This window comes from Carya illinoinensis, chromosome 5 (assembly GCF_018687715.1).
Source record: "Carya illinoinensis cultivar Pawnee chromosome 5, C.illinoinensisPawnee_v1, whole genome shotgun sequence".
In the NCBI taxonomy this organism is placed as follows: domain Eukaryota; kingdom Viridiplantae; phylum Streptophyta; class Magnoliopsida; order Fagales; family Juglandaceae; genus Carya; species Carya illinoinensis.
The window spans coordinates 18,361,567-18,388,887 of record NC_056756.1 but is presented as its reverse complement, the minus strand read 5'-3'; the positions used below and the strand labels follow the sequence as shown (position 1 = coordinate 18,388,887).

The following is a 27,321-nucleotide window of genomic DNA, read 5'->3' as shown; positions in this document are numbered from 1 at the left end:
AATTAAATCCTAATGTTAAACATTAAACATATATAACATTAAAAGATCGGGCCCCCTTCGGAGTACATATAATGTTATCAAATCCTAAGTTGGGAACTTGTTAATTGTAAAAGGAGAAATTTTCACTTTACCAGTAGTGATTTTGATAGGGAAGTTTTCAATTCAAAGACAAAATTATAAAAAAAAAAAAAAAAAAAAAAAAAAAAAAAAAAAAAAAACCCTCTTTTTCCCTCTAAATGAGTAATGATATATATTACACTACCATCTTATTTATATTTTATTATATATGATGTGGTGTATTTATCACTATTTGATAATAAAAAAATATATAATAAATAATTATTTAATTATAATAAATGTATCACATCTTGTTTAATAAAATGTAAGTGAAATGATAATATGGTGTATAGAATTTTAATAATTTAATAGAATAAATTATAAAATTATCTTTAGGGCCTTAGGCCCCAGCCCGCCCAATCCCAACGAATTCCTACACACGGCGCGAAGCATGCTTCATCGCTGTAGAGCCAGAGCGGGTATGCTGATGATGATGTGCAGTGCAAAGCAGGTTGTGCTGCTCACCCAGGCGCCCACGTTGGCAGCACCCAGTATCGCCACGTTATCACATCCCGCTAACGTATGCCCATCGCAGGATCCTAATCGCTCCTTTGTGACCATGACCACGAACAACGATCCTCGCGAGGTCGAAGCCATATTTCAGCGCAAGCGGTCGCTTCGATCCAAACTTCGCAAGGAGCTCCAGAACATGGACCCAATCCGGAGATCTGAAGAAGGTCCCAAATTTTAGTTAATCTGTTTTGGTTATCCAACTGAATTTGAACTGTTTGTGTGTTTGTCCGACTGAAGATTCGGGTTTATAAGTGTAAGAAATTTAAATGCGTTTTGATCAAATTTCAAGAAAATGGTTTTATTTCTTCTGTAACTTCTATGGAATTGATATACTTGAAGAAAAGCCATATAAACACACTAATGAGTCATGGAAGAATTTACTTGTGATATATTTGCTTCCATTTTCAGATATAGCAATTCAGAGTATTGTTTTAGGAGCTCCATGGTTTCAGGCTAGTAAGATTTTGTGCGCTTATATCAGCTGTGCTGCTTTACGAGAAGTGGATACATCACGAATTATCTCAGAAGTTCTATCCAAACCAGTTGAAGGTGTGTTTTGCATTGCATTTTCTGTCATCTACATTCGACAATGGTTTGGCAATGGCATGTGAGATCATATTGCGCTGAATGTCAGATTCTATTTTAACGAGTAGCAGTTTAGCTCTAAGTTCGTTTTTATCAAAATATTGTTTTGAGAATTAGATATAAGGACATTGCATTCCAACTTAGACAAAAGCATAACTTCAGTTTGCAAATAGACGATGTTTTGGTGGTGCCATACTTACAGAGATTCTTACAGCAGATTTTCAACCAATTTGTAGATCAGAAAAAACTTTATGTTCCACGCGTAGAGGACAGGAATAGCAACATGAGAATGCTCAGGATTTCCAATGTTAATGATCTGACAGCAAATTCGATGCATATTTTGGAACCATCTCTTGTAGATTCTGATGGGAAACAACGTGAAGATGGTACCATGTTTCTGTATTTATTGATCTATTTTCCTGTCCTCGGCATGAGATATTAGCTTTAGCAGTTGTCCTCAAGGTTTAAGTTGTTCAATCTCCTTTTCTTTCAATACATTGGTCACTTGCATGCGTCTATTTGCATTTGTCATTAGTTTTTCCTTCTAATGTTTCTTTGTTTACTCTTTCAACCAGTTCTCTAAGGTAATTCAGAGTAAATGATATTTAGTATTTTTTCCTCTCATCTGTTACGTGCGTGTAGATAGAATTCAAAATGTTCTATTCGTACAAATGAAAACCATAAATAGACAGCTAATAAGTTCCTGTATCACGTTTTTGCTCAAATGTCTTCTTGTGTGGGGATTGATGTCCTGATATAGATGTGGAGTTTACAATTTAGAATTTGGATTTACACATCTGAAATCAAGGAAAGTTCATCGTTATTTTTTTTTACTTCATATACAGTGTGCCAACTCTGGTTTTGTGGAGTTCAATGGTTAGCAGCATTATACATATAATTTTTTTTTTTTCTTTCTGCACATAAAGCATTACTTAATGTCTTTGGCTTTGGCTTTGGCTTTTAAAGCATTCCATGTTGATTGTGGATGACACATGTAATACTCTGTTCAAATCATATTACTTAATGGTTTATCCATGTAACTTTCATTTCTTTTTTGATTTTTTGCTTTTCCAATATTAATTCCCACGCACTTTGTTTCCAGATTACTTTTAATTTAACATGGTTGATGATCCATCATAGGTTGCCAAAGATAAATATTTTTCCATAGTTTGCCTTTAAAAGAGAGCAGTCAATTTTGGTGAGGTTGGTAGACCGTTAATTATCTGAATGAAACATTTGGTGCAGTTATGGAGGTAGGCGATCCACTGGACTTGTTCATCCTACCGGGTAACATTTTACACCCTTACATTTGCCTGCCTGCCTGTCCTATACACTTTGGGAAGCCTGGAGTATAAATTTATCTATAATGATCTGCCAGGTCTTGTATTTGACAAATCTGGAAGACGCTTGGGCCGTGGTGGGGGGTAAGTTGATGCATCTCTACTTCAGGGTTTATTATTGCACATCAATTACAACAGTGGAGTTGTTGACCACTAAAACTGTGACTAGGGGTGTCCAAATACCCATGAAACCTAACCCTGACCCATTTGAGTCAACCCCAATTGTAGGCTTCCAATGTATGTTGGCTTAGTGGCTGAAAGCATTTATCTCTTTACCACACTCTAGACTGTGTTAGCATTTCATCATCACCTCCCAGTCGCTCTTAGCTCTCTTTCCCTCTCATATTACAGCATCACATCCATCATGACATCACCTGCTTCACCGGGCCAATCATGGCTGTTTACAACCGAGAAACAGTGGTATATGTACTTGAGCTGCTATACTGGAATTGTAGGAGAAACAGTGGTAGGCTCAACAAGTCTGTTCCTGAATTTTTGGTTGCTGGAGACCAGAAAGACAAGAAAAGGATAGATCTAGGTAGCACTCCCTATATTCTCAACTACCGGACCTTGCTTCCTAAGCATCACACCTAGGATTTACTTGGCATCAAACCTTTAATAGGATAATCACAGAGTCCTTAAAGCATTTTTAAGAAATTTATCATATATGCATTTTGTATCAAATGGAATCATCCATTTGCATAGATGTCTCGTACCAAAACCAAATAGGACTTGAAGATTTTCTTTTTTTTTGCTGTGGACTAGTAAGACCAAACCAACTAGTAAAATTCTAAATAGAACACCGTACCATGATAAATAACCCAATTTGCCAAAAGTACAATCCATTTTCTTAAATTTGAAAGTTCAACAATACCTCTGACTCCAAAATTAGTTAGAGCTACTCTAAATTAAAACAAGCTTCTTTTCACAAGATTATATCCGTTCTAATTGTGGTACTGCTATTAGATCAGTGCACTCAATCTGAATTGTTTGACCAGACTTCAAAAAAATAAAGAAGGAAAAAGTCAAACATGGTTGTCATAACATGATGCCTTCAACTAAGAATCTCCTCAGAGATCTGGATAGAGAGACATTGTTTTGAATGTCTTTCAATTTACTCTCTTGCATCTCCATTCATATACATTTTCAAGATCTTGGTTTGATTTTATTTTTCGTGATGCATGTTAAATTCTGAAAGTTACTATGATCTGTTCTTGGCAAAGTACCAAGAGCTTGCAAAGAAGAAGAAATGGAAGCAACCTCTCCATGGTACATGCTCACTGCTTTTGGGTCTTCCCAATACTGCACAGTAACTATATTGTGAAACTTATATCATTGAACTTTTGTTTGATAATGTATATTTATATCAATGTTTGCTTGTATTTTTGGGTTGCAGTTGCGCTGTCATATTCTCTGCAGATTGTCAAAGAAGGAGACATAGCTGTCACTTCCAATGATGTTCCAGTGGATGCTCTGGTATCCCCTGCTGGTTACATACCTATCAGCCAAGTTGCTTCAGACAGGTGAATGAACTGAAGTCGTCTTCTTTGCTATGTATAAAGAAAATTGGTCTCACATCTTTACTAGAAGCCAGTTTCCTATTAAATTGAAGCATGGAAAGTAATTTCTTATTCCCCTGCATTGTTAAATTAGTATGTGGGCTGCTTGACAGCTTGCTGGTGCCCTTTCATTTGTCCTGTACTGGCCAGGGAATGAGTATAGCCTGCTATGGTTTGGCTGCTAATTTCCTTGTATGTTCCTGATTTGCCGTTGGCTTTAAAGTTTAAACCAGCATTGTAGGGACCATTGACACTGCAATTTTCTTTTCTAATAGAAGCCCTGAGCTTGACCCTCTCCGATACTGGAAGGAAGCTCTACATCTTCCATAGATATTAGATCTCCATAGTTTAGTATTGGGTCTTCCATTTATTGGAACTAGATATAAAACATAAAGAAATGCTTTAGCCACAAAGAGATTCATTAAAGTAAACTCACAAGTTGATATGATTTGATATGATACATCAGATTGTAAAATACTTTTATTGTAAAATAGATCTAACATATTATACATAAAGTTAGATCACTTTGTGAGTTTATTTTTATGAAAGTTTATATTTTATATTAGCATTTCTCATAGTGTTAAATGTTAGGGTAATCTTTTTTGAAGCATTTTAAAAATTCAAAACTCTTCTCTAACCCTAATTCATAGAAGCTAATGTGTGCGTCACTCAACTAACAACCACAAATCTTATGCTTGGAATCGCATTGACCGTTTAGGCAAGGCTTTCTTGTTCGAAACTCCAAACTTCGGAAGGAATGTGGGACGATATCAAATCCATTAATACTGCCATAATTATAACATATTATTATAATTGATAATAGATTACAATTGAAAATTGGTAATGGTATAACGTTTGACACTACGTATTAGACAAATAAGTAATAGATTTCATTTGCCCCTTTTATGGGAGTCAATGACCATGGCTAGTCGATATATTTTGGATTTGACCTCATATCAAACAAGCACATAGATACATTTCTGTGGTTGTTCGAATCATGATTGAAGTGTATGTCGGGACAAACTCCAAACTCCTAATACAATTATAACCGACCAGATATGGCAATGCAAGCAAAAATTACAAGAAGTTTTTTCAAGGGCCAAACATCGATTTCATTTGTGGGACATTTTATGCAAATTACCTCACAAACTTGTATCTCATTTCCAATATGACAGCTTTAAAATTCTTTTATTAAATTGTATATATAACCATTTTAGTTATGAAGAATTTGAATAAAGGTGGCATAATATCATTCAGACCAATGCTTTTAATGGATAGTGCTTGGTTGAGTAAACTATACAAGAAGCAACATCAATGAGTACCACCATATGTGAAATGTATGTTTTGGGCTGGAATGCCCACGTAGCAAGAGTATGAATGTTTTTTTTAATGGCTATGTGGATGCTACTGCACCGTTGAGGAAGTTTGTTTGGGACTATGATAATGCATTAATGAAGATGGTCAAGAATGAGCATATAACTTATTTTGGTTCATTCCAACGAAACATTCCTTGCATTTCGGTCTATGCAATTGAGAAGCAGGTTCAAGAGGTATACAACAATGCCAAGTTCAAAGAGGTCCAAGTAGAGTTTAGGGGGGATTATGAATTCTTTGTCTTCCTTAAAGAAAATTAAAGGTGCACTATTGACATATGAAGTTGTTGATCATTTTAACATTTATGATGATATTGTAAAAGAGGTGAAGTATTATGTATACTTTAATGATGATGAGTGTGAGGTGATGTGCACATGTAGACTATTCGAGTTTAGGAAAATTTTATGTAGACATGCACTCATTGTCCTCACCATGTGAAATTGTCCTCACCATGTGAAAGAAAGTAGTGTGGTTTCCATCCAAGTATGTTCTTGATCATTGGAGGAAGGATTTGCAAAGGAAGCACACCATCATAACAGAGTAGTTATGATGACCTCCATTACAACCTTGAAGCAAAAATGTTTAATGATTTGTGTAACAATTACCAAGACATGACATTACTTGCTTCAAAGGATCATAAGACTTAAATAAGTGGAAGAATCGTGTGCATGAGTTTAAGGAAGATTTGATACAAAACATTATTAAGAGTGAGTATGTTGTGTGTCATGATGGTAGTAATGAAACCAAAAATTCAAAAAAAAAAAAAAGAAAAAGAAAAAAGAAAAAAAGAAAAGTTACATAATCCTGTTGATGGTAAGAGTAAGGGAAGACCTCAATCAAATGGTGAGTCCCTACAGTAATAAAAAGGTTAAGAAAGAGACAAAAGAGAACCAGGTGAGACGAGGTATTGTAAAATTATACAGTTATCAAATAGTTTATTACATTGTCATGGCCAAGTGAATGCACTCTCTCTACTAATTTTGTCTTTTTCTCTTTTGTAATTTTTGTGATCCGCATGTGAAACTCGAGTGGGAAGTCAAGACAATATACTTATCCAGCTATGATTTTTGCGGTTGGAACATATTTCAACGTAATTTTGGAGTTGGAACATATTTCAATGTAATTTTGAGGTTTGAAAATATTTCACTACACTTTTGGTGTTGGCATTGAGACTTCTATGCTAGTATGGATACATAGGGAGGTTGCCAATTTTCTGAGATGCAGAGTAGTTTTATTGCACTATTAAGCTATCGGTGTTGCCAATATTGTATGTAAATATATTGTTTCCATGTTGTTCACAAAGCCAAGAAAAAAATATTTCAACAAGAAGTAATTAGTCTTGTACATGACTTCCATGGTAAAAGATTCCATATCTATTTTAGCAGTGAGAATTCTTGTACTATATGCATGGTTCTACAATCATATGTCAACATCTTACAAAGCAACAATCTATTTGTCAAGAAATTCCATTTAATTAGTTACAATATGTCAACAAGTTCATTACAACTCAAAGTACAAGGTGTGCAACCAATACTCAATAAAGAATATCCACGACGGAAAAGTTGTTATCTTATACTTAGAAATTTCTAATTGATGGCTAGTTGCCTGTATTTTCATTTGAACTTTGTGCTTAATTAATTTCTACTCAACTAGTATATCGATATGGTTGGCTGTGGAAGCTAACTGCTCATTCTTATCTTGAAGACGCTAATCAACATTTTTGCATTATTGGGCATCTCAAGATCAACCCATCTGAAAAACTTACAAGAGTTTTCAGACTACAAAATAAGATCATAGGGAGTTTTCAAACTGCAAGGATTTTTGTGAATTCAGAAAATACATATATCACTTACAACATTCATGATGAATATTTGCCAGTTTTTATAGCAAGAAAATGGCGACCATAATTGTAATCCTTTCCCAAAATCTTTAGTTATATTTCAATCCCACAAAGACAGTATCACTCAAACTCTAGCCACGACCTTGATGTGAATTAGGAGTTTTTGTTACTGCTTGACATTGACCTGCTACTGCAACTTGATGAAGATAACAATGAGATCGAAAGAGAAATAACAATACATTTATGGAATTATAAGATAGAAAAAGGAAAAATGCATTCATTAATAAAAGCTGGAAATAGAGGGTTTTGAAGAAAAGACCGAGAATAAGAAGTACTACTCTGGACTTGATTTGTTTTTTAAAATTTAGTTTGAGTATGATATCATGACATGAATACTTGGATCTAGAATAGCTCCTAGTGGCCCAAGTCAAATAGGATTATCTATTCAAGATTTTGGGAGAGCTATCAAATCAAGATGCATTGTATAATGTATATGGTAGACTGCACAATAACCTTTTTTTCCAGCACCCAGAACATTCTAAACCATATTGACGCCTAGTAGTTAGTCCATTGAAAACTAGACACAATATGTAATGTGGTGGTAGTGTTCATTCCCTTCAATCAGTTTAAAGCATAAAAATAAGAATTCATGTTCTAATATCATTGATAAAACTGTTTGTCCTTTGCAGATGTGGACTAGGGCATGCAAATCTTTTAATAATCGAAAAATCTTTATATTGAATTAAAATCTAAACGTAAGAAGTGTATGGATTGCTACATAGCTTCCAAAATATTGATCAAAGTGATTTAGATATTGCTATGATCTATATAAGTAATATTACATATAGTTCTAAAGTGTGCAAACACAGCGTAATTGCTTTAAAAAAGAGTAAGTCTATTATTAAAAAATTGTTTTTTTCATGTAAGTCCCGTATTTACTCATTTTTTGCTACATTTGCTCACTCAACGACTGCAAATATCATTCTTCTATCTATATTTTTGTTTAAAACCAAAATAATGTAAACTATGATGATGCTTATTCCATTGAAAACTAGACACAATATGTATTGTGGTGATAGTCTTCTTTGCCTTCAATCAGTTTGGAGAAGTGCTTTTAAGCGGTCGGGCTTTTAATTGAAGAATAGCAGCCCTTCTTTCACATGTTCTCACGTTAGTAAATACATAATAATCTCAATAGGCTCCATCACACAAAATACCATCTTTGCAAGAGACATATTTCTGATTTCGCACGAGCCTTTCATCTCTTCCATCTTCATCCTGCTCACTGCCTCTCTCTTGCATCTCTTTCGTATTTAACTTGAAGCAAGCAACTTCTTTCCCACACAAAAAAAAAAACCCGTAATGGCTTGGGTATGGTAAAGGAAGTTCGAGCACAAGCTCACTAGGGAAGCAAAGCATGGTGCCGCAAAGAGAATGTTTCTGAAAAAGTTTGGAACTAATATTACCTTGACTTCCTGTTACAATTTCTTCTCCCAAGCATATAGCCTCTCCAAAGTTGAACAGTGGCTGCCACTAGCAATACCCCCACCCACAACACCACTTTCTTGCATTTCCCCTCCAAACTTCCCAAAACCGATTGAATTTGGACTCAAGCCCCATGTCCACAACGATTGACTAAAATTAAATCCATGATTGTAAACTTTTTTTGCTCAAAACCAATTGAAAAAAACATAATAATCAGAAACAAATCTCTCTATAAACTAAAAAAAAATGTTTGTACTCCTGTAATTTCATTGAAGTAGAACAAAAACGAGAGATCCCACATCCTTTTTTTTTTCGAAAAAGAATAAAGAAAAAACTTACCTTCTTTACTGCTCTGACTAGAAAAGCTAGCATTGTTCTTCAGGCAATGCTCATGCTCAATAATGTATGCATGTATGTATCAATAGCTTAGCTCGTTGCATTTGCAGAAGGGGTAGTTGTGAAATTATAGGGGAGAAATTGGTCTAAGGAAAATAAACACTGAAAAATCCTCCTTGCAGCCGCAACTCGTTGTCAAAAGCTCAAGGGAACGATTCAACGCTTTTCTCCCGTCTGTGCTCGTGTATGATTCCAACGTACGTGCAATAATTGGAATTTCCTCTCCAAAACAGATGATTTGAATCCCTCTAGCTATGTTTTTCTCTCCCAAGAAGTGTTCTCCAGTCAAAACTCGCGACCATAGAGTGAAAAATTGCTTTTATATGGTCTCACGGCGGAAAACTCTAATTCTGTCAAAATACGATGTTCGCTCGAGCGGGGTGTCGAGCGCACATTGAGCGTTCGACTCTGCCTGATTTTGCTCGAGCGTCCTATCGAGCGCACGTCGAGCGTTCGACTCTGCCTGATTTCGCTCGAGCGGCCAATGTCTCCGCTCGAGCGAACCTTGTTTTCCAGCAACCCGCTCGAGCTCCCTGTCGAGCGGAAGTCGAGCGTTTGAATCTGCCTGAATTCGCTCGAGCGGCCAAAAGCCTCCACTCGAGCGAATTTGTGAATTCTGCAATATGAAATTTTGCAAGTCATCAATAATATATACCAAACTAGTATATACCGATGTTGAAGATTTAAAAAACGATATCGGACCGATTCACTATCAAAATCGGAACTTTCAATTTTTCTGGTTTCGATTCAGTCTAATTTTTTCAGTTTTACGAATTATCTATATTAGTAATAATATGATGTTTATATATACTAAATTATTAGTTTCATACTAGTATAGTATTGAATTTAACTATAGTTTATATTTTCTATATGAGTATATATATATGATCCAATGTGTAAAAGTACATTTATAAAAGGAATATATTTATCCTTTATATATATATATATATATATCAAAAGTAAGTTTATATTAATAACTTAATATTAATATTTATTTTTAAGATTAAAATTTTATGTTATATTAATTTTGTAATTTTGTTGGTTTGTTGATCGTTTTTGATTCAATGGGTTTTTTTGTGATATTTTGTAACTTTGTTCATTTCCACAGTGTTTGACTTTTTTTTTTTTTTTTGGGGAAAGTCGTGGGTGGATAGTGGACAGGAGGGGGAGGAGGAGCTACCAACAGACCGCCCTTGGACCTTGCCACACGGACTGGGGGCCTTGTCCCCAAGATGCGGTGGCCTCCTTCCCAAGATGTGGTGGCAAATTTAGCCCTCCTCCCCCAAATGATGGGGGCGGGTCATTTGGGGGTGGGGTGCGGGAAGAGCACTTTGAACTCTACGTACTAGACACGTAGTTATATATATATATATATATATATATATTAGCTGGTTGTTTCAATTATTTTTTAAAAAGAAATGTTATCTTTATCTTAAACTTTGTTATATATAATTAATTATGTTTTAGAATAATACTATTTAGCAATTTGAAATTTACCACTCAAATAATATTATTGATGTGGGTACCACCATATGGTGCTATTTAATTTATTAAAACATTAAAAATTATAAAACACAAACATAAAAGTAATAAAAAGAAGAACCTAAAGTTTTATTTTCTTATGTTTTCTAGCGTACTTTTGTTTTAAATATGTTTTTCTTTTGTTTTTTAATAAATTACATTGCACAAAGAGTTATCTAAACGTTAAGCTTCATATGACTATGTACGGGTATTTTTATATATAATAATGTATAAGAAATAATATTTACAATCGTAGAATATAAAAATACTGTAAAATTTCTTTTAAATAAATAAGTAAATATGAGATTTATATGAAAAAATTAATTTTTTAATAATAAACTTTATTTTTTTGCAAAACAATTACACAATGCTTATGCATTCTAAGATTATATGTAATATTACTCATGATATATTAGATATAAAATATTTTATTCTATTAATCATTTAGAAGGCACTTAATTAAAATGTACCTGTGGAATTAAACTAAAATGTACTATGTAATTAATTTATTAAAGATGGCTGATAGTAACAAAAATTAATATTTTGTTTGAATAGTAAAATGAGATGAGATAATTTGTAAATAGTATTAAAATAATTTATAAATTATTATAAAATAATTTGAATTAAAATATTTTATGGAGTTTTAGAAAAGAAAAGAAAAAAAAATTGAATAAAAATATTATTATAATAAAATTTCTTTTTAAAATTCAAAAAGTTGGATTTTTTTTTTATTTTAATTGAAAGTTTAGAAAAATTATAATAATTAAATATTAAATTGAGATATACTGAAAGAGAAATATTTAGAATTTCGATAATGAACATTTCTCTCAATACACTATTTTTTTATTTAGTGGTTAGGTAAATATTTTTTATGAATATTATATATTTTATTTTATTTTTAAAATATTTAAGAGTATTTTAAAAGAATATTAAAAATAAATAACCACTTTACTCTTGTCGGGTTGTCGGTGGCTGTAGACTCTTTGAAAAAAAATATTGGAAACAGTTATTATTTATTACTGCACATTATATATTTTATAAAAAGTATCTTTATATTTTATAAAAATTTATATATACGTAATAAATCCAATGAGATGTGAGTGCTGTCCAGCGCTGAGAGTCGAGACAAAGAAAGCATGAATAATGCAAACAATAAATCTACTCAGCAGCCACTATTCCGCTGCAGCCATAGAAGCCATGACGTGTAAACCGGCTCATTAATACGGTTGAACCGAACCGGCCACCCATTTCCCTTGAATCCGTGTGAATCCCTCTATTTCCCCCCAAGAGCCATCGAAGCCCCCGAAGCCCCCAACCCCCCACCGAGCCATCGAAACCCCCAACCCCCCGGAGCCGTCGACGGAGCTAGGCTTCCCGAAACCAGCAAACCATGGCCGTCGAAACCCACCGGCCAGTTTTCCTCCCGAACACGAACGCCGTTCGGTGAATGCGAAGTGGTCTGAAACGGCGAAACCCACCAGGCCCCCAACCCCCCACCGAGCCATCGAAGCCCCCAACCCACCGGCCAGTGTCCCCCCCAAAACCCCACACCGTTCGGTGAAACCGTATGGTCATTTCCTTTGAAACCCATCCCTGTTTTGGTCCCGAAACCCCACGCCGTTCGGTGAAACCATACCTGTCATTCCGTTTGAAACCCATCCCTGTTTTGGGTTTGAAACCCCACGCCGTTCGGTGAGACCATACCCGTCATTCCGTTTGAAACCCATCCCTGTTTTGGGTTTGAAACCCCACGCCGTTCGGTGAAAACCAGATGCTCCATTTCAGGTTTCCGAAACCTTCAGCCCCTTGATGCTCTGCTACGTAAACCCTTCCTATCACTCCCCGTTGAGAAAGGTAAATTTTTCCCCACGAAAGGTTCTAAACTGTTCTTGGTATTTTACAGATTGCGAAACTGGAGTAGGGATCTTCTTGCAGATTGCGAAAGTGGAGTAGGTACAAATTTTCCAGATTGCATTGACTCATGGCTTTACATAAATATGGTTCTGTATTTTTCAATTTGGCTATGGTTCTGTATTTTACAGTATGGTTAACTGAAAAATCATGTTCCTTATTCCAATTATGGTGAATGTAAATGTATGGAAAATTATGATAATGTATCGATTGGTTGCTAAATTAGAAAATGTTTGATAAGGCAGAATTGTCTATTTTGATGTCTATTTTGATGCTAATGTTTGGATTTAAAAGATAAAAAAATATTGTTGGCCAGATCATGTATTGTGAGGTCAGTTTCAAACTTAGAGCTTTTTGCAGTTGATATGGTTATTTACTTTCTCACAATTTGATGTTGAATGTCTTTGGTTGTTCTGAAGCACGCATGGCATCATCTCATTCATCATCTGTGGTTAATGATTCTCAAACTGAGTCACCAACTTGTTGGTGTGGTTTGAAAACTACATTAAAGACGTCAAACACGAAGAAAAATCCTAGAAGGAGATTTTTTGCTTGCCCAAATTATAATACGGTAAACTTGTTATTTGGTAAATTTGCATAATAAGTTTCTGATTGCGGTTGGTATTTTATCAATGGCATTGGGAGTTTGCACTGTGTGCAGGGAAATGCAATGTGCGAATTCTTTGTATGGGCGGATATACTTTATCTGCTAGAAGAGAATTTTCATGCAAGAGAGAATAAGGCTTCGAAGACGTGGGATGATGTACTACATCGCGAGTATGACATTCGGAAAAGGGAAGACAAAGTGAGAAAGATAGTGAAGAATCTGAAAAAGGAAAAGCGGAAATTTTTGTTTTTGTATTGGGTTATGACAATTGTAATAGTGCTTGCTTGGTTTGGATAAATTTCATGTAAACATACTGTTGTATATGGATTAGATTAGGTGGTTTTTGAATGTCATACTAGTTAAAACCATGTTTTGATGAACAGCATGTAAGTAATATGTTGCTAAGAGCAACCTGTGTGGCTTCAAAGTTTGTTTAGTAATCTCTTTGATAATCAAATGTGGAAGTTGTTTTCAACTGTATAGAATGGTAAAAAATATGATGAAATGGGCGTAAGTATTTATTTCTAAAATTATTTTGGAATGTAAAGTGAGTCTACATTCAAATCTGAGTTTTTTATTGCTGCTTTTTGGTTAGGCTTGCATACTTGAAAATATTTCCATTCTTCCAGGGACTCTAACTCGCGTTTCCTGCTGTAAATTATAAGTTATGACCGAGCAAGGAATTGTTTGGTACTCTGCGCATTTTAGAAGCCATAACAGAAGTCGGCTGCATGTAATTGTCGAGGGAACCCAAAAAATATTCCCAAAAACCATCGACATATTTAATAGAACACAGACGTGACAAAAACCCATGTTTTCCATTCTCTTACGTCTGTGTTAGGCCTTCGGCGTACTCATGCAAAAGCACCTTTAACGTGTGTACAAGTTTTGAGTGAAAAAGTAGCATCTTACGTCCAATGTTAAAGTAGTGAGTATTAAAACAACATTGTGAGCAGTTGACTATAATGGTGCATGTATTAAAATATTAATGCTTTCCTGGAAGTTTCTTTACATATCTTGTGGCAAATTTACATTGGCTTTCCTCTATTTATAAACCATACACAACTATTCTTGTCTTAACCGGAGCAACTCCTCCTGGAAATTCCAAAACCGTGAGGCACACTGGAAGTAACCCGAGCTCCTCCTATTCATGACAAATGCAATATGGAAATTTTAGAATGATACATATTTAATATCAACCAAAGGGACTCTAATTTAATATATTCATGACAAATGCAATATGGAAATTTCCGAATGATTAAATTTAGATATCAACCAAACTCCTCTAATTTTATATATTCATGACAGAATGAAAAATTCCCATCTTTTTTTACAAGGATTATATTTAGATATCAACCAAATCTAACAAAATAATATATTCATGACCCCCACCAATCTAACATGAATGTTTATAAAAGTAGAAAATCGTGAGCTACACTTGTAGTTCAACAATCATTCAGCTTCTACTATGAAATCTCCAATTCCCATCTACCATGAAAAATTTAGACCCCCCACCAAATGCAATGATCCAAGGCATATTTTTCATTCGGTCATAACATAAATGAAGGTTTAAATTAGAGCATTCTAACCTCAAATGAAGAACCCTTACATTCAAACTTTCCATTCTTGCTCTTCAGAAAACCAAGCCCCCACCACCACATCCATATGAAGAACCCATGTGGCTTAAAAAAATACCGACAACACCCCCCCCCCCCCCCCAAAACAACCCTTCTAACCTTTTAATTCATCTCCAGGTGGCTTTCCTCTAATTTTATGACAGCGCATCAGTCAACAGTTACAAGTCTGAAAGACACGCAAGTTTCTCAACTAATCAATAATTAAAACAATGTTAAAGTAGCACGTTTTCTTTTGTCTCACAAAAATCAAATGGTATCATAAGCTCAATCATGGTATTCCTAATGCAAAAAGACAGTTAACCTCATTTTGTGAATTTGATTGTAACAGAATGTCATTTTCTATCGAAACAGCACCAACATCAAATGTGTGTTGTACCGATCCGGGGTTCTCGCCCAATTCTGTTGCATCTACCAAAATTTTCCTGGAAGTCTAAGTTCCAAAAACAAGAAAACACATATATTAGAATCATAAAACTAACTATTGAGACACGCACTTTTGAACAAGAAATTATTACCGGTTTCTTTCTCTTTGTTGAGGGAAAAATGAGCGTGTTGGCATATTCTTGTGAAAACCTGTGTAAAATGGTGTTGTAACAAGTGTTGTTGCGGAAGGATTGAAGTGGGCTTGAAGTGTGCTCATTATTGGTCAAAAGAAGCGACTTCGCTCGACCCTCGCTCGACAGAGCGCTCGAGCGAACTCAGGCAGATTCAACAGCTCGACCATCGCTCGACATACGGCTCGAGCGAACTCAGGCAGATTCAACCGCTCGACCATCGCTCGACATACAGCTCGAGCGAACTCAGGCAGATTCAACCGCTCGACCCTCGCTCGACACTGAGCTCAAGCGAACCCAAGCAGAGTGTGTCGCTCGACCCTCGCTCGACACTGAGCTCGAGCGAACTCAGGCAGAGTCGACCGCTCGATACTCGCTCGACATGGCGCTCGAGCGAACTCAGGCAGATTTCGGCGCTCGACCTTCGCTCGAGCCAATGTTCCAGATCACTTACAATGTAGGGTTTTGAACGCCTCATTTGATGGGAACTATAAATAGAACATGTTAGCTTCTGTTCTAAGTGTGGAGAATCAGAGCAAAAACCCTAAGGGCCTCCAAGAACATCTTAGAGCAATCTCTCCCCCATTTGATTGATTCTTTCTTGGAAAAACATTTCTCCACCACAACATACACAAAAATCAGCTTTCACTTGAGTCCATTGAAGTGGACATTTTGTTGGCCGGAAGAGTCCGGAGCTGCCGTTGATGCAGAGATCGAGAGTTTCTCGTAGGAAGCTATAGGAAGGTCGGAGTTCCGACACTACATGCGTGTAGAGATCGAGTGGGTCACTCGTAGTGTTGCAAGCCAAGTTTAGCTACTACAAAGGTTTTGTGAGTGTTCTAAATTGGTTGTAACAAACTAAAGTTTCTATAGTGGATTTGAGGTGGTGTCTTACACCCGGAGTGGTTTTAGATTTTGAAGAGGTTCTTCAAATGAGTTTCCACTCCGTGAACAAAATCATGTGTTGATTATTTGTGTTATTTGTTTCATTTATTATCTGCTTGTTTGATTAATTTTCAAAAGGCCAGAAAAATTAGATTACACCTATTCACCCCCCCTCTAGGTGTAGTGTTGTGTAGAACCATTGCTTTTTCAATTGGTATCAGAGCGGGTTCACTCCGCTAGGATTTAGTTCCTGAGTGTGATCCTGCTGTAGTGGTTTAAATGGATAGGTCTCAATCACTCACATCTCCACCATTTTTTGATGGAAGTAACTATGCGTATTGGAAGGTTCGAATGAGAGCTTTCCTTAAGTCTGTGGATGAACGAGTGTGGACCTCTGTAACAAAGGGATGGAAACAACCGGTTGTATTCATTGAGGGAGTCGAAACCCCTAAGGGTGTGGAAAATTACTCTAGGGATGAAGTCAACGAGTGTAGTTGGAACAGCAGAGGCCTGAATGCGATATTCATGGCCGTGTCCCAGGAGGAGTTCAAGAGAATCTCCATGTGTGAAAATTGCAAAGAGGCATGGGACATTCTTGAGGTTACCCATGAAGGTACCAAGGCTGTAAAAAATTCTAAACTTCAAATGCTGACCACCAACTTTGAAGAACTTAGGATGAAGGATGATGAAACTTTTGATGGCTTCTATAGCAAACTTAATGATATTGTCAATTCTCGTTTTAATTTAGGGGATAGAATTCCTGAGGACAGAATTGTGAGAAAAGTCCTTAGATCTCTTCCTGAGAGGTTTCGTCCCAAAGTCACTGCTATAGAAGAAAGCAAAGACTTGGACAACATGAGAATTGAAGAGTTGGTAGGTTCCTTACAAACCTATGAACATACTCTTCCTATGGATAAGAAAAACAAGTCCATAGCCCTCAAAGCTATTAGAGAAGAGTCTGGTGAATCTTCTGACGAACTTGCCATGAGTGACAAGGAGATAGCATTTTATGCTAAAAAATTCAGGAAGATGTTTGCCCAGAAAAACCCAAGACAAGAGAAGAGAAGGTTCAAGGGTATCAATGGAGGTTCTAGTTCAGAGAACCGAGAAGGGAGGTATAAGCGAGAAACTAGAGCTGTCAATGACAATATTCAGTGCCATGAATGTCATGGTTTTGTTCACATTCGACTTGAGTGTGCGAATTACAAAAAGGCCAAAGAGAAAGCTAATGCTGCTTCATTGACTGAAAGTGAGTCTGAGTCAAGTGACTCACAAGAGAGTTCTCCCAGGAAGAAAAATTTCAACTACATGGCTTTCACTTCCTCTGTTGCAGGAAAAAGTCATAACAGTGAATCTGTGGTTGAAATTGAGAGTGTTTCTGAAAATGAATCCGGGGATGAAGATGACTTGCAGGAAATCTATGAGAAGTTGTATAAGGAATGTGTAAAATTGAGGAAACTCAATAAAGCACATATTGAGGAAATAGATTTGTGCAAAAGAGAAAATGAAGGACTTCAGGGCAAACTAAGAGAAGCCATTGGTCTAACAGATGAGTTGCAAAAGAGGAATGTGACTTTGGAAGATAAAGTAACAACTCATGAAAATGAGCTAACTTTGTTAAATACTAAGTTACAGAAATTCTCCATTGGGACAAACCAGCTTGACAAAATCCTAAGTTTAGGAAAGTCCTCTAGTGATAAAAGTGGTTTAGGCTATTTTGAAGAGAATCCTGATGCTCCTTCAAGCTCAAAAGCCTTCGGTAAAAATGTGAGAACCACAGTGTTTGTTCCTGAAATGACTGAAAAAAGGAAGGCTCATCCATCTGAAAAGGGTAAGAAGCCTGTGCAAGTGCAAAAGTCTGTTCCTCCTCCCAAAAGACAAGGAGCTTGCAACATGAGCCCCATATGTCATCATTGTGGGAAGCTAGGCCATATTAGACCAAACTGTTTTAAATTAATGAGTCACTTTGTGCATGCTCCTGCATTTGTTAATAGTAGAACTGCTTATCCTTCTGGAAGGGGTAAGAATTACATGAATGACTCTAAGAATGTCTCAACCTTCTTGAGACAAAGAGCTCACAAAGCAAGCCCTGTGTGTCATCATTGTGGTAAGATTGGTCACATCCGACCAAACTGTTTTGAGCTTAAGAGGCACACCAAGAGAATTGAAAAGCCCTTCTCAAGAAAATGGATACCAAGGTGGATCATCCAAAAGGGAAAGACGCGAGCCACACATGGTTTTGGTGCTGTAGACTGACAGGTATGCATTACATGCATTACATACATTACATGCATTTTTGTTTTATTTTGTTGTTGTTTGTTTTTTTGTTGTTGTCTAGTTTCTTTGTCGTTGTTTGCTGCCCCTACATGCACTTCATGATTGGGCTATATGATAGTGGGGTTGTTAATTCTAAAATCTAAGTGCATGTGTCTTTTGAGATTTGTATCATACTTCTATATTTTACAAAGATTTGGAACATGAGTATCTCGTGTAATCTGTGACTGGCATCACACACTTCACTCCAAACTCGGTCAATTGACATTTCACCACTTGTGAGTTTATTGGGGAGGCAATCAAAAGTGGTAGGAAGCTCTATCTTCATACAGAATTGACCACGAGCTAGATGACCTCATCATGGTTCATTTGTGCAAAAATATGTATCTCAAAAGGAAAAGAAAAAGTGAAGTTGAAATTAAAAAAAAAAAAAAAAAAAAAAAAAAAAAAGAGGGTGAAAAACAGAATAAGTTTTCTGTTTTCTTGAACATACTGAGACAAGTATTTAAACAGAAAGATTCAGGTCCTAGCAGCATTAGGTTTGACTTTCTGTGTCTTGAATGAGCTTCCCAAGCACCTATGGTTTCATGTTCAGCTCAGCCCCACTCACGCCTTATGGTTGAAATTTCTTGATTGAGCAAGGACCGCTTTAAACACGCACGTCTATATTATTTGTGATACTTAGTTTTAAACTGCGTATTTTATGGGAATATGATGCTTCTCTACATTTGATATGTACTCTTGGTGTGAAAATTGACATTCCCAGTAATTGTCCAAGTCATGTGAGTGTTGTGTGCCTCAAAACTGGGCAAAATGTGTTTTTCTGGAGGTCTCGCTCGACACTCGCTCTACCCCGCTCGAGCGACAACCGCTCGACAGCCGCTCGAGGGTTTTAAGTTCGCTCGAGCGAACGCCTGGTATAAAAACCCAGCGCCGCTCGAGCCGCTCGAGCACAGTGGCCTCTTTCTCCCTCTCGTGCGATTTTCTTCCTCCTTTTCTCAAATTTCTTCGTTTAAACAAGTTTTTTTCTTCCGAAATCATCTTCAAACCAAGGTAAATCCTTTTCTCTCTTGTATTTTCGTGATTTGATGTTTTTATTTTAGGGTTTTTCCGTGTGTTGTTATGCATTTGGGTTTCGGATTGGGTGTTTGAGAGTCTTTCTTCGATTGTTTTTCTTTTATCTTGTTTTATTGAGGCTATTGTATAGCCATTGTTGGGATTGGTTGTATTTAGGAGGTTTTTGAAACTCCCATGGGTCTATACCCGAGTTTCTCACTTGGATGCACTCCAAGTGTTCGATAAAATGCCTCAATGAAGTGTGTTTTTGGTTTTTCATCATGCATTGGCATAGCATTGCTCCCATATCTATTTCATGTCTATCCTAGGTTTGAGACATCGTTTAACTAGGATTGCATTATGTTTTGAAGGTGTTTTGGTCTAGAATTGGCATTGGTTTGCACATGGGTCATGCATGAGGTTTGGCTTTCGCTTGCCAATGGGTTGGAATTGGCTTGTAAATGGCTTGGCATTGTCATTGCATAAGAGTCATGCAAATGGGTTGGTATTAGCTTGTAAATGGCTTGAGTTGTCATTGCATATGTGTCATGAATGTGGTTGGCATTAGCATGCATGTTGGTCTTTCACATGAGTAGGCATTAGCATGCATATGGGACACTTTGACCTAGGCATTTGTTATTGTTTTGAAAAATGAGGAGTGACATCGGGCATGCACCGAGTCTTGCATTGTTAGTTGGCATTGTTGCGTCAGCATGCATGCATCCATCACGTCTTTGCATTGCCTTAGCCTTGTCTAACGTCTTTGACTCTGTCTACAGCCGACACCATGTCTCGACGTGTTCGTCCTCGCCAAAACCCTCCTGCACCCGTTCAAGCCCAATTCCATAGTGCCCGAGCCCAAGAGTTATACTCTCAGAACTTCTCGCATCGTACTCCCATAGTCGAGCGTGAAGTGACATTAGGTGAGCTTACCGAGACTATAATTCCCCGTATTTTTGAGTCTCGTCAGTGACAGGCATTGACCACTGGTCATCCCACTCCTTCTGTGGAGTTGGTTAGGGAGTTTTACTCCAATATTCATGACATATCTGTTAATGACTCATTTGAAGTCAGTCTCAGGAATGTTGTTTTCCGAGTTACTCCGGGCATGATAGCGACTCTGCTAAATGCCCCTCGTGAGCTCTATCCTGAGTTTCCCTACTCACGGACATCTCCTCCAAGTCCACAAGTCATTGCTACTTGTCTTTGTGGCCGACCTAGTAGTTGGGAAGGGACAACCTCTATTTCAACTGCTCGTTTTACCCCCGATCACCTCATTCTTAGTAGGATTGTTCTTACGAACTTAGATCCTACTGGTCATAATAGTGATGTGCGTCTTGACCGTGCCCGTCTGCTGTATGCCTTGATCAATGGTGTCTCCATTGATCTAGGAAGTCTTTTGTGTCGGGTTATTGTTGAGGCGTATCGGTCCTCCAAAACACGGACTGGTTTGCCCTTACCGTGTTTAATCACCCGAATAGCTCTCTCCCAATCTGTTGCTTTCCATCCTCAGGAGCCGAGAATTGCCCTTAAGGCTCCTATTGGTCGTAGGACGGTCCAGTTGAGTCGTGCTCACACAACTCCACAGCCTATCCGTGTTGAGCACCCTCCCGCTCCCTCCTCTCAGCCTTCGAGCTCTCGACCATCTAGTTCTCAGCCGTCTACCTCGGCCCCATCCAGCTCTCAGCCATCTTCCTCAGCCCCCGGTTCGTCGGAGCCCAGTCTTCAGCAGGTACTTGAGTATCTAACTCGCCTTGACGCCCGGTTCGACAGCCTTGAGGTGAAAGTTGACAACCTGCAACAACTTGTGACTCAACGCTTCAATGACATCGAGAGGCAGCTCAATGAGGATGATGAGGATACCGATGGTGATGATTGAGACCCTTGGCCTCTTGTGACAAAAAGGGGGAGATTGATTGTTGAGGGAGAGATATTGTTGAGGGGGAGTAGTACAGTATTAACTCAGGGGGAGTGTTACTTGTACTAACACATTTTTTGTTTTGGGGGAACAGCAGCTTTTGGTTATGCCTGTTGATTTATATCTCTTGTTAGCTGCTGATTGTTTGACTAATGTTTCTTGAACTCAATCTATGATTTGTTGTTTAATGAAATATTTCTCTTCTAAAACCTGTACTTGACATGAATTATGATTTGAGAATTGCAAATACGTTTTTGTGCATATGTGAATGGGTATGTTTAACCGTTTGCTAAGCGTGTGCAGAAATTTTTCAACATGTTCAAGAATATGGATCTAATTGGGTGTGCTAGGATTAGGTCATATGTATAGGTTAGAGGTTTTGTCACAGAAATGCCAAAGGGGGAGATTGTTGAGGGAAAAATGAGCGTATTGGCATATTCTTGTGAAAACCTGTGTAAAATGGTGTTGTAACAAGTGTTGTTGCGGAAGGATTGAAGTGGGCTTGAAGTGTGCTCATTATTGGTCAAAAGAAGCGACTTCGCTCGACCCTCGCTCGACAGAGCGCTCGAGCGAACTCAGGCAGATTCAACAGCTCGACCATCGCTCGACATACGGCTCGAGCGAACTCAGGCAGATTCAACCGCTCGACCATCGCTCGACATACAGCTCGAGCGAACTCAGGCAGATTCAACCGCTCGACCCTCGCTCGACACTGAGCTCAAGCGAACCCAAGCAGAGTGTGTCGCTCGACCCTCGCTCGACACTGAGCTCGAGCGAACTCAGGCAGAGTCGACCGCTCGATACTCGCTCGACATGGCGCTCGAGCGAACTCAGGCAGATTTCGGCGCTCGACCTTCGCTCGACACTTCGCTCGAGCCAATGTTCCAGATCACTTACAATGTAGGGTTTTGAACGCCTCATTTGATGGGAACTATAAATAGAACATGTTAGCTTCTGTTCTAAGTGTGGAGAATCAGAGCAAAAACCCTAAGGGCCTCCAAGAACATCTTAGAGCAATCTCTCCCCCATTTGATTGATTCTTTCTTGGAAAAACATTTCTCCACCACAACATACACAAAAATCAGCTTTCACTTGAGTCCATTGAAGTTGACATTTTGTTGGCCGGAAGAGTCCGGAGCTGCCGTTGATGCAGAGATCGAGAGTTTCTCGTAGGAAGCTATAGGAAGGTCGGAGTTCCGACACTACATGCGTGTAGAGATCGAGTGGGTCACTCGTGGTGTTGCAAGCCAAGTTTAGCTACTACAAAGGTTTTGTGAGTGTTCTAAATTGGTTGTAACAAACTAAAGTTTCTATAGTGGATTTGAGGTGGTGTCTTACACCCGGAGTGGTTTTAGATTTTGAAGAGGTTCTTCAAATGAGTTTCCACTCCGTGAACAAAATCATGTGTTGATTATTTGTGTTATTTGTTTCATTTATTATCTGCTTGTTTGATTAATTTTCAAAAGGCCAGAAAAATTAGATTACACCTATTCACCCCCCTCTAGGTGTAGTGTTGTGTAGAACCATTGCTTTTTCACTCTTTGTTGCAATCTTTTCTACGGGTGGAACCTTCCTCTTACTTGGGGGTCTGCCTTTCCCCCGGACCACGTTAGGACTTAATATCTTCTTCTTCCCTTTCCCCAAGTCCACATTTGGTTGCGCAGTCGTTTGTCCACACTCCGGCTCTGGTGTTGAACTTTCACATTTTGAGTCGAACTCATCAACAACACGCAAGAATGCACTAACTTGTGCATTATTTGAGGAAATTTTGGTTGCTAATTTTGAACACCTCTTGACCACAAGCTCATAATTCCGTTTGTCAGATCTGTCCCGCTGGTCATCGTAACTAGTTCTGAGTAATGTGTATCTCCTCTTTAAGTCCTTTCTCCAACGATCCAAGACATATACTGATGGTAGCACGTTTATTTTCTTCAGCTGACAAACTCTAAGGGCATGTCTACATAAAATCCCCCTCGTCTCAAACAATGCACACGTGCATTTTACCTCCACCTCGTCCTCGTTAAAGAAAACTGAGAAATTCACTGTTTTGATGTGGTCTTCAGTAGAGATTTCATCCAAGACATCGTATTTTAGAATGCACCCTTGTGTGCTTACCAAGGAACAGTTACAACACATTAGGCCGAGCAACTCTTTTTGAACCTCTTTGAACTTTGCATTTGTATAACACATTCGGAACTGTTTCTCAATGTTAAAGTGAGACACGCAAGGAATTGTTTGGTTGATTGAATTGAAGTCAGCAGTGGTCTCTACCTCGACCTTCTTTCTAAGAGCATTATCAAATTGGTCGACGAATTCCTTTAATGTGGTTCCGGAATGGACATACCCGTCGAAAAATGCATTCATGCTCTCCGACCTTTGAGTGGTACTCATACCAGCCCAAAATACAGTTTTCATGTAAGCTGGAACCCAAAAATGCCTTTCCTCGTATAAGGTCTGAAGCCAATTATTGCCAAGCAAATCATACTTCACAAGTAGTTCACCCCAACTCTGATCAAATTCTGTTCTGGTCTGTGAGTCATATACTGCAGTCTGAATGTCAGTCTTCAACCCCACATTGAAGCATGAGTGAGATCCTAACTTTTCTGGAAGTTTCCGCATTATATGCCATAGACAATACCTATGACGAGTTTCGGGGAATACAATGGCAATAGCACTCTTCATTGCCCGATCTTGGTCAGTTATTATGGCTTTGGGCGCTCGACCATTCATGCAATCCAACCACATTTTAAACAACCACACAAAAGTATGTGTGTCCTCAGAGGAAATCAATCCCGCCCCTAATAATATAGACTGTCCATGATGATTAACACCAACCAACGGTGCAAAAGGCATCCCGTATCTATTTGTTAGGTAGGTTGTATCGAAAGTTACGACATCACCAAAATATTCATAGGCCGCTCTACTCCGAGCATCAGCCCAAAAAACATTTCGTAACCTACCATCATCATCCACGTCCATGTTAGATACGAAACCATCATTCTGGTCTCTCATTCTCTGGAAATACTGATTAAGGGCTTCGCCACCGCCTTTACCCAACCTCAAATGTCTAGCCTTGTCAATGAAATTCCGACAATCTTTCTCTTGAAAAGTTAGGTTCTCATAACCACCCGCATCAACGACAAGAGAATAATAATTTTTGTTCATTCTTATACCGGCTCGATCATTGAGGTCTAGGATCCTCTGACTGTATTCATCAAGAAACTTGTGTGACCGCAAAAGTCTTGTTTTCTTGGGGCTCACATTTATATGGTTGTGCACATTTTCAACAGTTGTCAAAACCCACTTATCATTCTTGCTCAACGTCGCATTCACTCTTGCTTTACAATCCGTTCTGGTTGTTGGCCGTGGCTTCGAGATATTACTATTCTTAGGTTGGTACTTTCCGCCACGGGCACAACCAACAGTGACATACACAGGCCTCCCATCATCATCTTTTCTAGTTCTCTGTGTCCGTACACCAAAACCCTCTAGCTTCGCATATTGCTTGTAGTAGGAAGTCAGCTCTTTCAGACTATCAAATTCCATCCCAGATCTTGGCGGTTCAACTCTACCCTCATCATCTTGGACAAAAGTGGTACCCTCTAAATCATCATTTAAATCGAAGCCCATTTCTAAAATTATTCACGCAAGGATGGATTAGTAGAAAAACAATATTGCTCTAATATATTGTTAAAAAGGTAGGTTGATATAAAATACCATCGACGTCAAGAAAATGTGCATCAGTCATCGGTGATGTACTGCCCACATTTTGTTCAAATTCTACAGCAGCTGCCACAGTTGACGATGAGGGCGCCTCTTGTCTCAGATCCTTCGGATTACTCGGCGAGTACGGCATATAATGTGGCAACTAATAAAACATTACCCCAATTCTGTTAGGCAGATTAGAATGACTCTAAACAAATGCTATGATTCTTAATTTCTGAAAATTAAAAATTCATGACAAATTCTCATACCTCTAATGAAGCATGAAATGGGCGATTGTCTACCAGATTACTTGTCGGAGGATATGGCATATTTACATCAAAACAACGCTACCATATGAAATTTTTAAATAATCATGAGCTGGCCACATCAATTATTAAAAAATTAAAGACATCAAAAACTATACTTACTTGGTAGACGATCGGATTGCCATAAACAATATCTGAATGCGACATTAATGAATGTGAAGTCGACGTCGAGCAACTATGTGGCATTCCATCTTCGTCTTCCCCCATCACACTAAGACTATGAATGTCTTCCAAGACTTTATAGACGATGAACATGACGACAAAAGAATAAAAAGGAAGATTAAATCCCTCCATACGTAATGCATATTATGAAAAGATAAGCACTTTGATAAGCAATGATCATATGTTAATTTCTCAACTGATCGATTGTGTATGAAGAAGTACATTCTGTTGCATTTCTCGGTTTCTCTTGGAACTTGAGGAGGCATTTAATGATGACCAAGGATGGTGCATGACTTTGATAGAGACTATTATGATACAAAGATATGGTTACCCAACCTCAAATATAAAAACTAAAATGTATAAAGTTCTTATGGGCAATAAGGAAACAAATGGAAGTCCCAAGCTTGCAAGAGGAATGAAATAAAGGCAATAGTGACGATTAAGACTAAAATTGAACCATCTGATTTAGTAAATAATGGATGTATATTGAACGAAACTGGGTTATTATTTTTTTCACTAATATTTAATTTTTATATTTTTAACCAAACCAACCTGAACATTTGTAATACGTCTCGCATAACTAAGGAGTTCAGACTTCTAAGCCTAACTGATCTCCACCCTCACAATAATTTTTACAGATTTTTCCAGCCAATGTTGCTAAAGATTTTGGTGGAAGTAATTCGCGTTGGTCGGTTATATTTTGCTGTATCAACACACTCATACTCTTAGATTTTGCTGTACCAATAAAAAATACAGCCCCAGCCATAACACTTTTACCTTTCTAAAAATAACGATACATATACTGAGCAGAGGAGATTTTTTTTCGACTCAAACAGAGCATTTCCAGAATAAAAGCAGAGGAGAAGTGCACACGGCGAAACCAGATGAGTTTCTTCCACGTATTCTAACAAAGATGAAATTTTTTTCCTCCATGCCCTACCCTAACCCCCATTACCCATCTCAGAAAATACAAACCATTCCATCTCCATGTACACATGAATAAAATAATAGTGTAAACTTGAGATGGAAAAATTTTTACCAACCAAGCTCAGCAAACCGTGGCCGAAACAGAGCAGTTAGGGGCAGTTCTCGCTGGTTTCGTGCGTTCAATCAAGTCGCCGAAACTTGCAGCAGGTTTCCGACGTACCACCGTTTGGAGCTGCCGTCGAACATGGATACACCGTCGCGAGGTGGCCCTGGGCAGAGGAACCCCGACGCGGATTCGTCGTGACGACGTGGGTTTACACGAGTTTCGGATCGCGTTTACCCACTCTGAAATATGTTCTGTAGGTTGTGCGCCGGAGCTGGGCTGACAGAGCAGTGCCCCTCGGTGGCGATGAGGAGATACTCGGCGGCGCCCGGAGCCTCTGGGTAGAGGAAGTGCACGCCGGTTGCTGTCGAGGGAGGAGGGAGTTCGCGCGATGATTTCGAATGGGGATAAAATCTGAAACTGATTTTCAAACGGTGCGTTTTGCTTAGGAAGTAAAAAAAAAAAAAAAAAAAAAAAAAAAAAAAAAAAAAAAACAGACCGCCACGTAGTGAGTGCAAAGTGTGCA

The 27,321-nt window shown here is 38.0% G+C and overlaps 2 protein-coding genes across 4 annotated transcripts; one reads left to right on the top strand and one right to left on the bottom strand.

Annotated features, from left to right (window-relative positions):
* Positions 1 to 452: 452 nt before the first annotated feature.
* LOC122311126 (5-formyltetrahydrofolate cyclo-ligase, mitochondrial-like) lies at positions 453 to 4,443 on the top strand. 3 transcript variants are annotated; one of them, XM_043125532.1, is made up of 7 exons: positions 454 to 794; positions 1,039 to 1,179; positions 1,452 to 1,601; positions 2,461 to 2,502; positions 2,594 to 2,639; positions 3,754 to 3,824; positions 3,952 to 4,443. In XM_043125532.1, the coding sequence occupies exons 1-7, from the start codon at positions 509 to 511 to the stop codon at positions 4,080 to 4,082; spliced, it is 867 nt and encodes a 288-aa protein (XP_042981466.1). In that variant the 5' UTR covers positions 454 to 508; the 3' UTR covers positions 4,083 to 4,443. The 3 variants fall into 3 exon arrangements, with proteins under 3 accessions (XP_042981469.1, XP_042981468.1, XP_042981466.1); XM_043125535.1 differs by lacking the exon at positions 1,452 to 1,601 and having other exon boundaries at positions 453 to 794; XM_043125534.1 differs by lacking the exon at positions 3,754 to 3,824 and having other exon boundaries at positions 453 to 794.
* Positions 4,444 to 15,153: 10,710 nt separating this feature from the next.
* LOC122310160 (protein FAR1-RELATED SEQUENCE 5-like) lies at positions 15,154 to 25,858 on the bottom strand. Its single transcript, XM_043124039.1, has 5 exons — positions 25,706 to 25,858; positions 25,547 to 25,624; positions 25,290 to 25,440; positions 23,097 to 25,204; positions 15,154 to 15,315 (listed from the first exon to the last, which is right to left on the bottom strand). The coding sequence occupies exons 1-5, from the start codon at positions 25,856 to 25,858 to the stop codon at positions 15,154 to 15,156; spliced, it is 2,652 nt and encodes an 883-aa protein (XP_042979973.1).
* Between the last annotated feature and the right edge of the window lie 1,463 nt (positions 25,859 to 27,321).

Excerpts from the sequence above, each read along its gene's own strand:
- LOC122311126 (XM_043125532.1), top strand. The coding sequence starts at position 509 with ATGCTTCATCGCTGTAGAGCCAGAGCGGGTATGCTGATGATGATGTGC. Across the intron at positions 795-1,038 it reads AATCCGGAGATCTGAAGAAG|ATATAGCAATTCAGAGTATT; the intron begins GTCCCAAATTTT and ends TTCCATTTTCAG. Across the intron at positions 3,825-3,951 it reads ATGGAAGCAACCTCTCCATG|TTGCGCTGTCATATTCTCTG; the intron begins GTACATGCTCAC and ends TTTGGGTTGCAG.
- LOC122310160 (XM_043124039.1), bottom strand. The coding sequence starts at position 25,858 with ATGTTCATCGTCTATAAAGTCTTGGAAGACATTCATAGTCTTAGTGTG. Across the intron at positions 25,625-25,705 it reads GCAATCCGATCGTCTACCAA|CGTTGTTTTGATGTAAATAT; the intron begins GTAAGTATAGTT and ends TTCATATGGTAG. Across the intron at positions 25,441-25,546 it reads CATTTCATGCTTCATTAGAG|TTGCCACATTATATGCCGTA; the intron begins GTATGAGAATTT and ends ATGTTTTATTAG.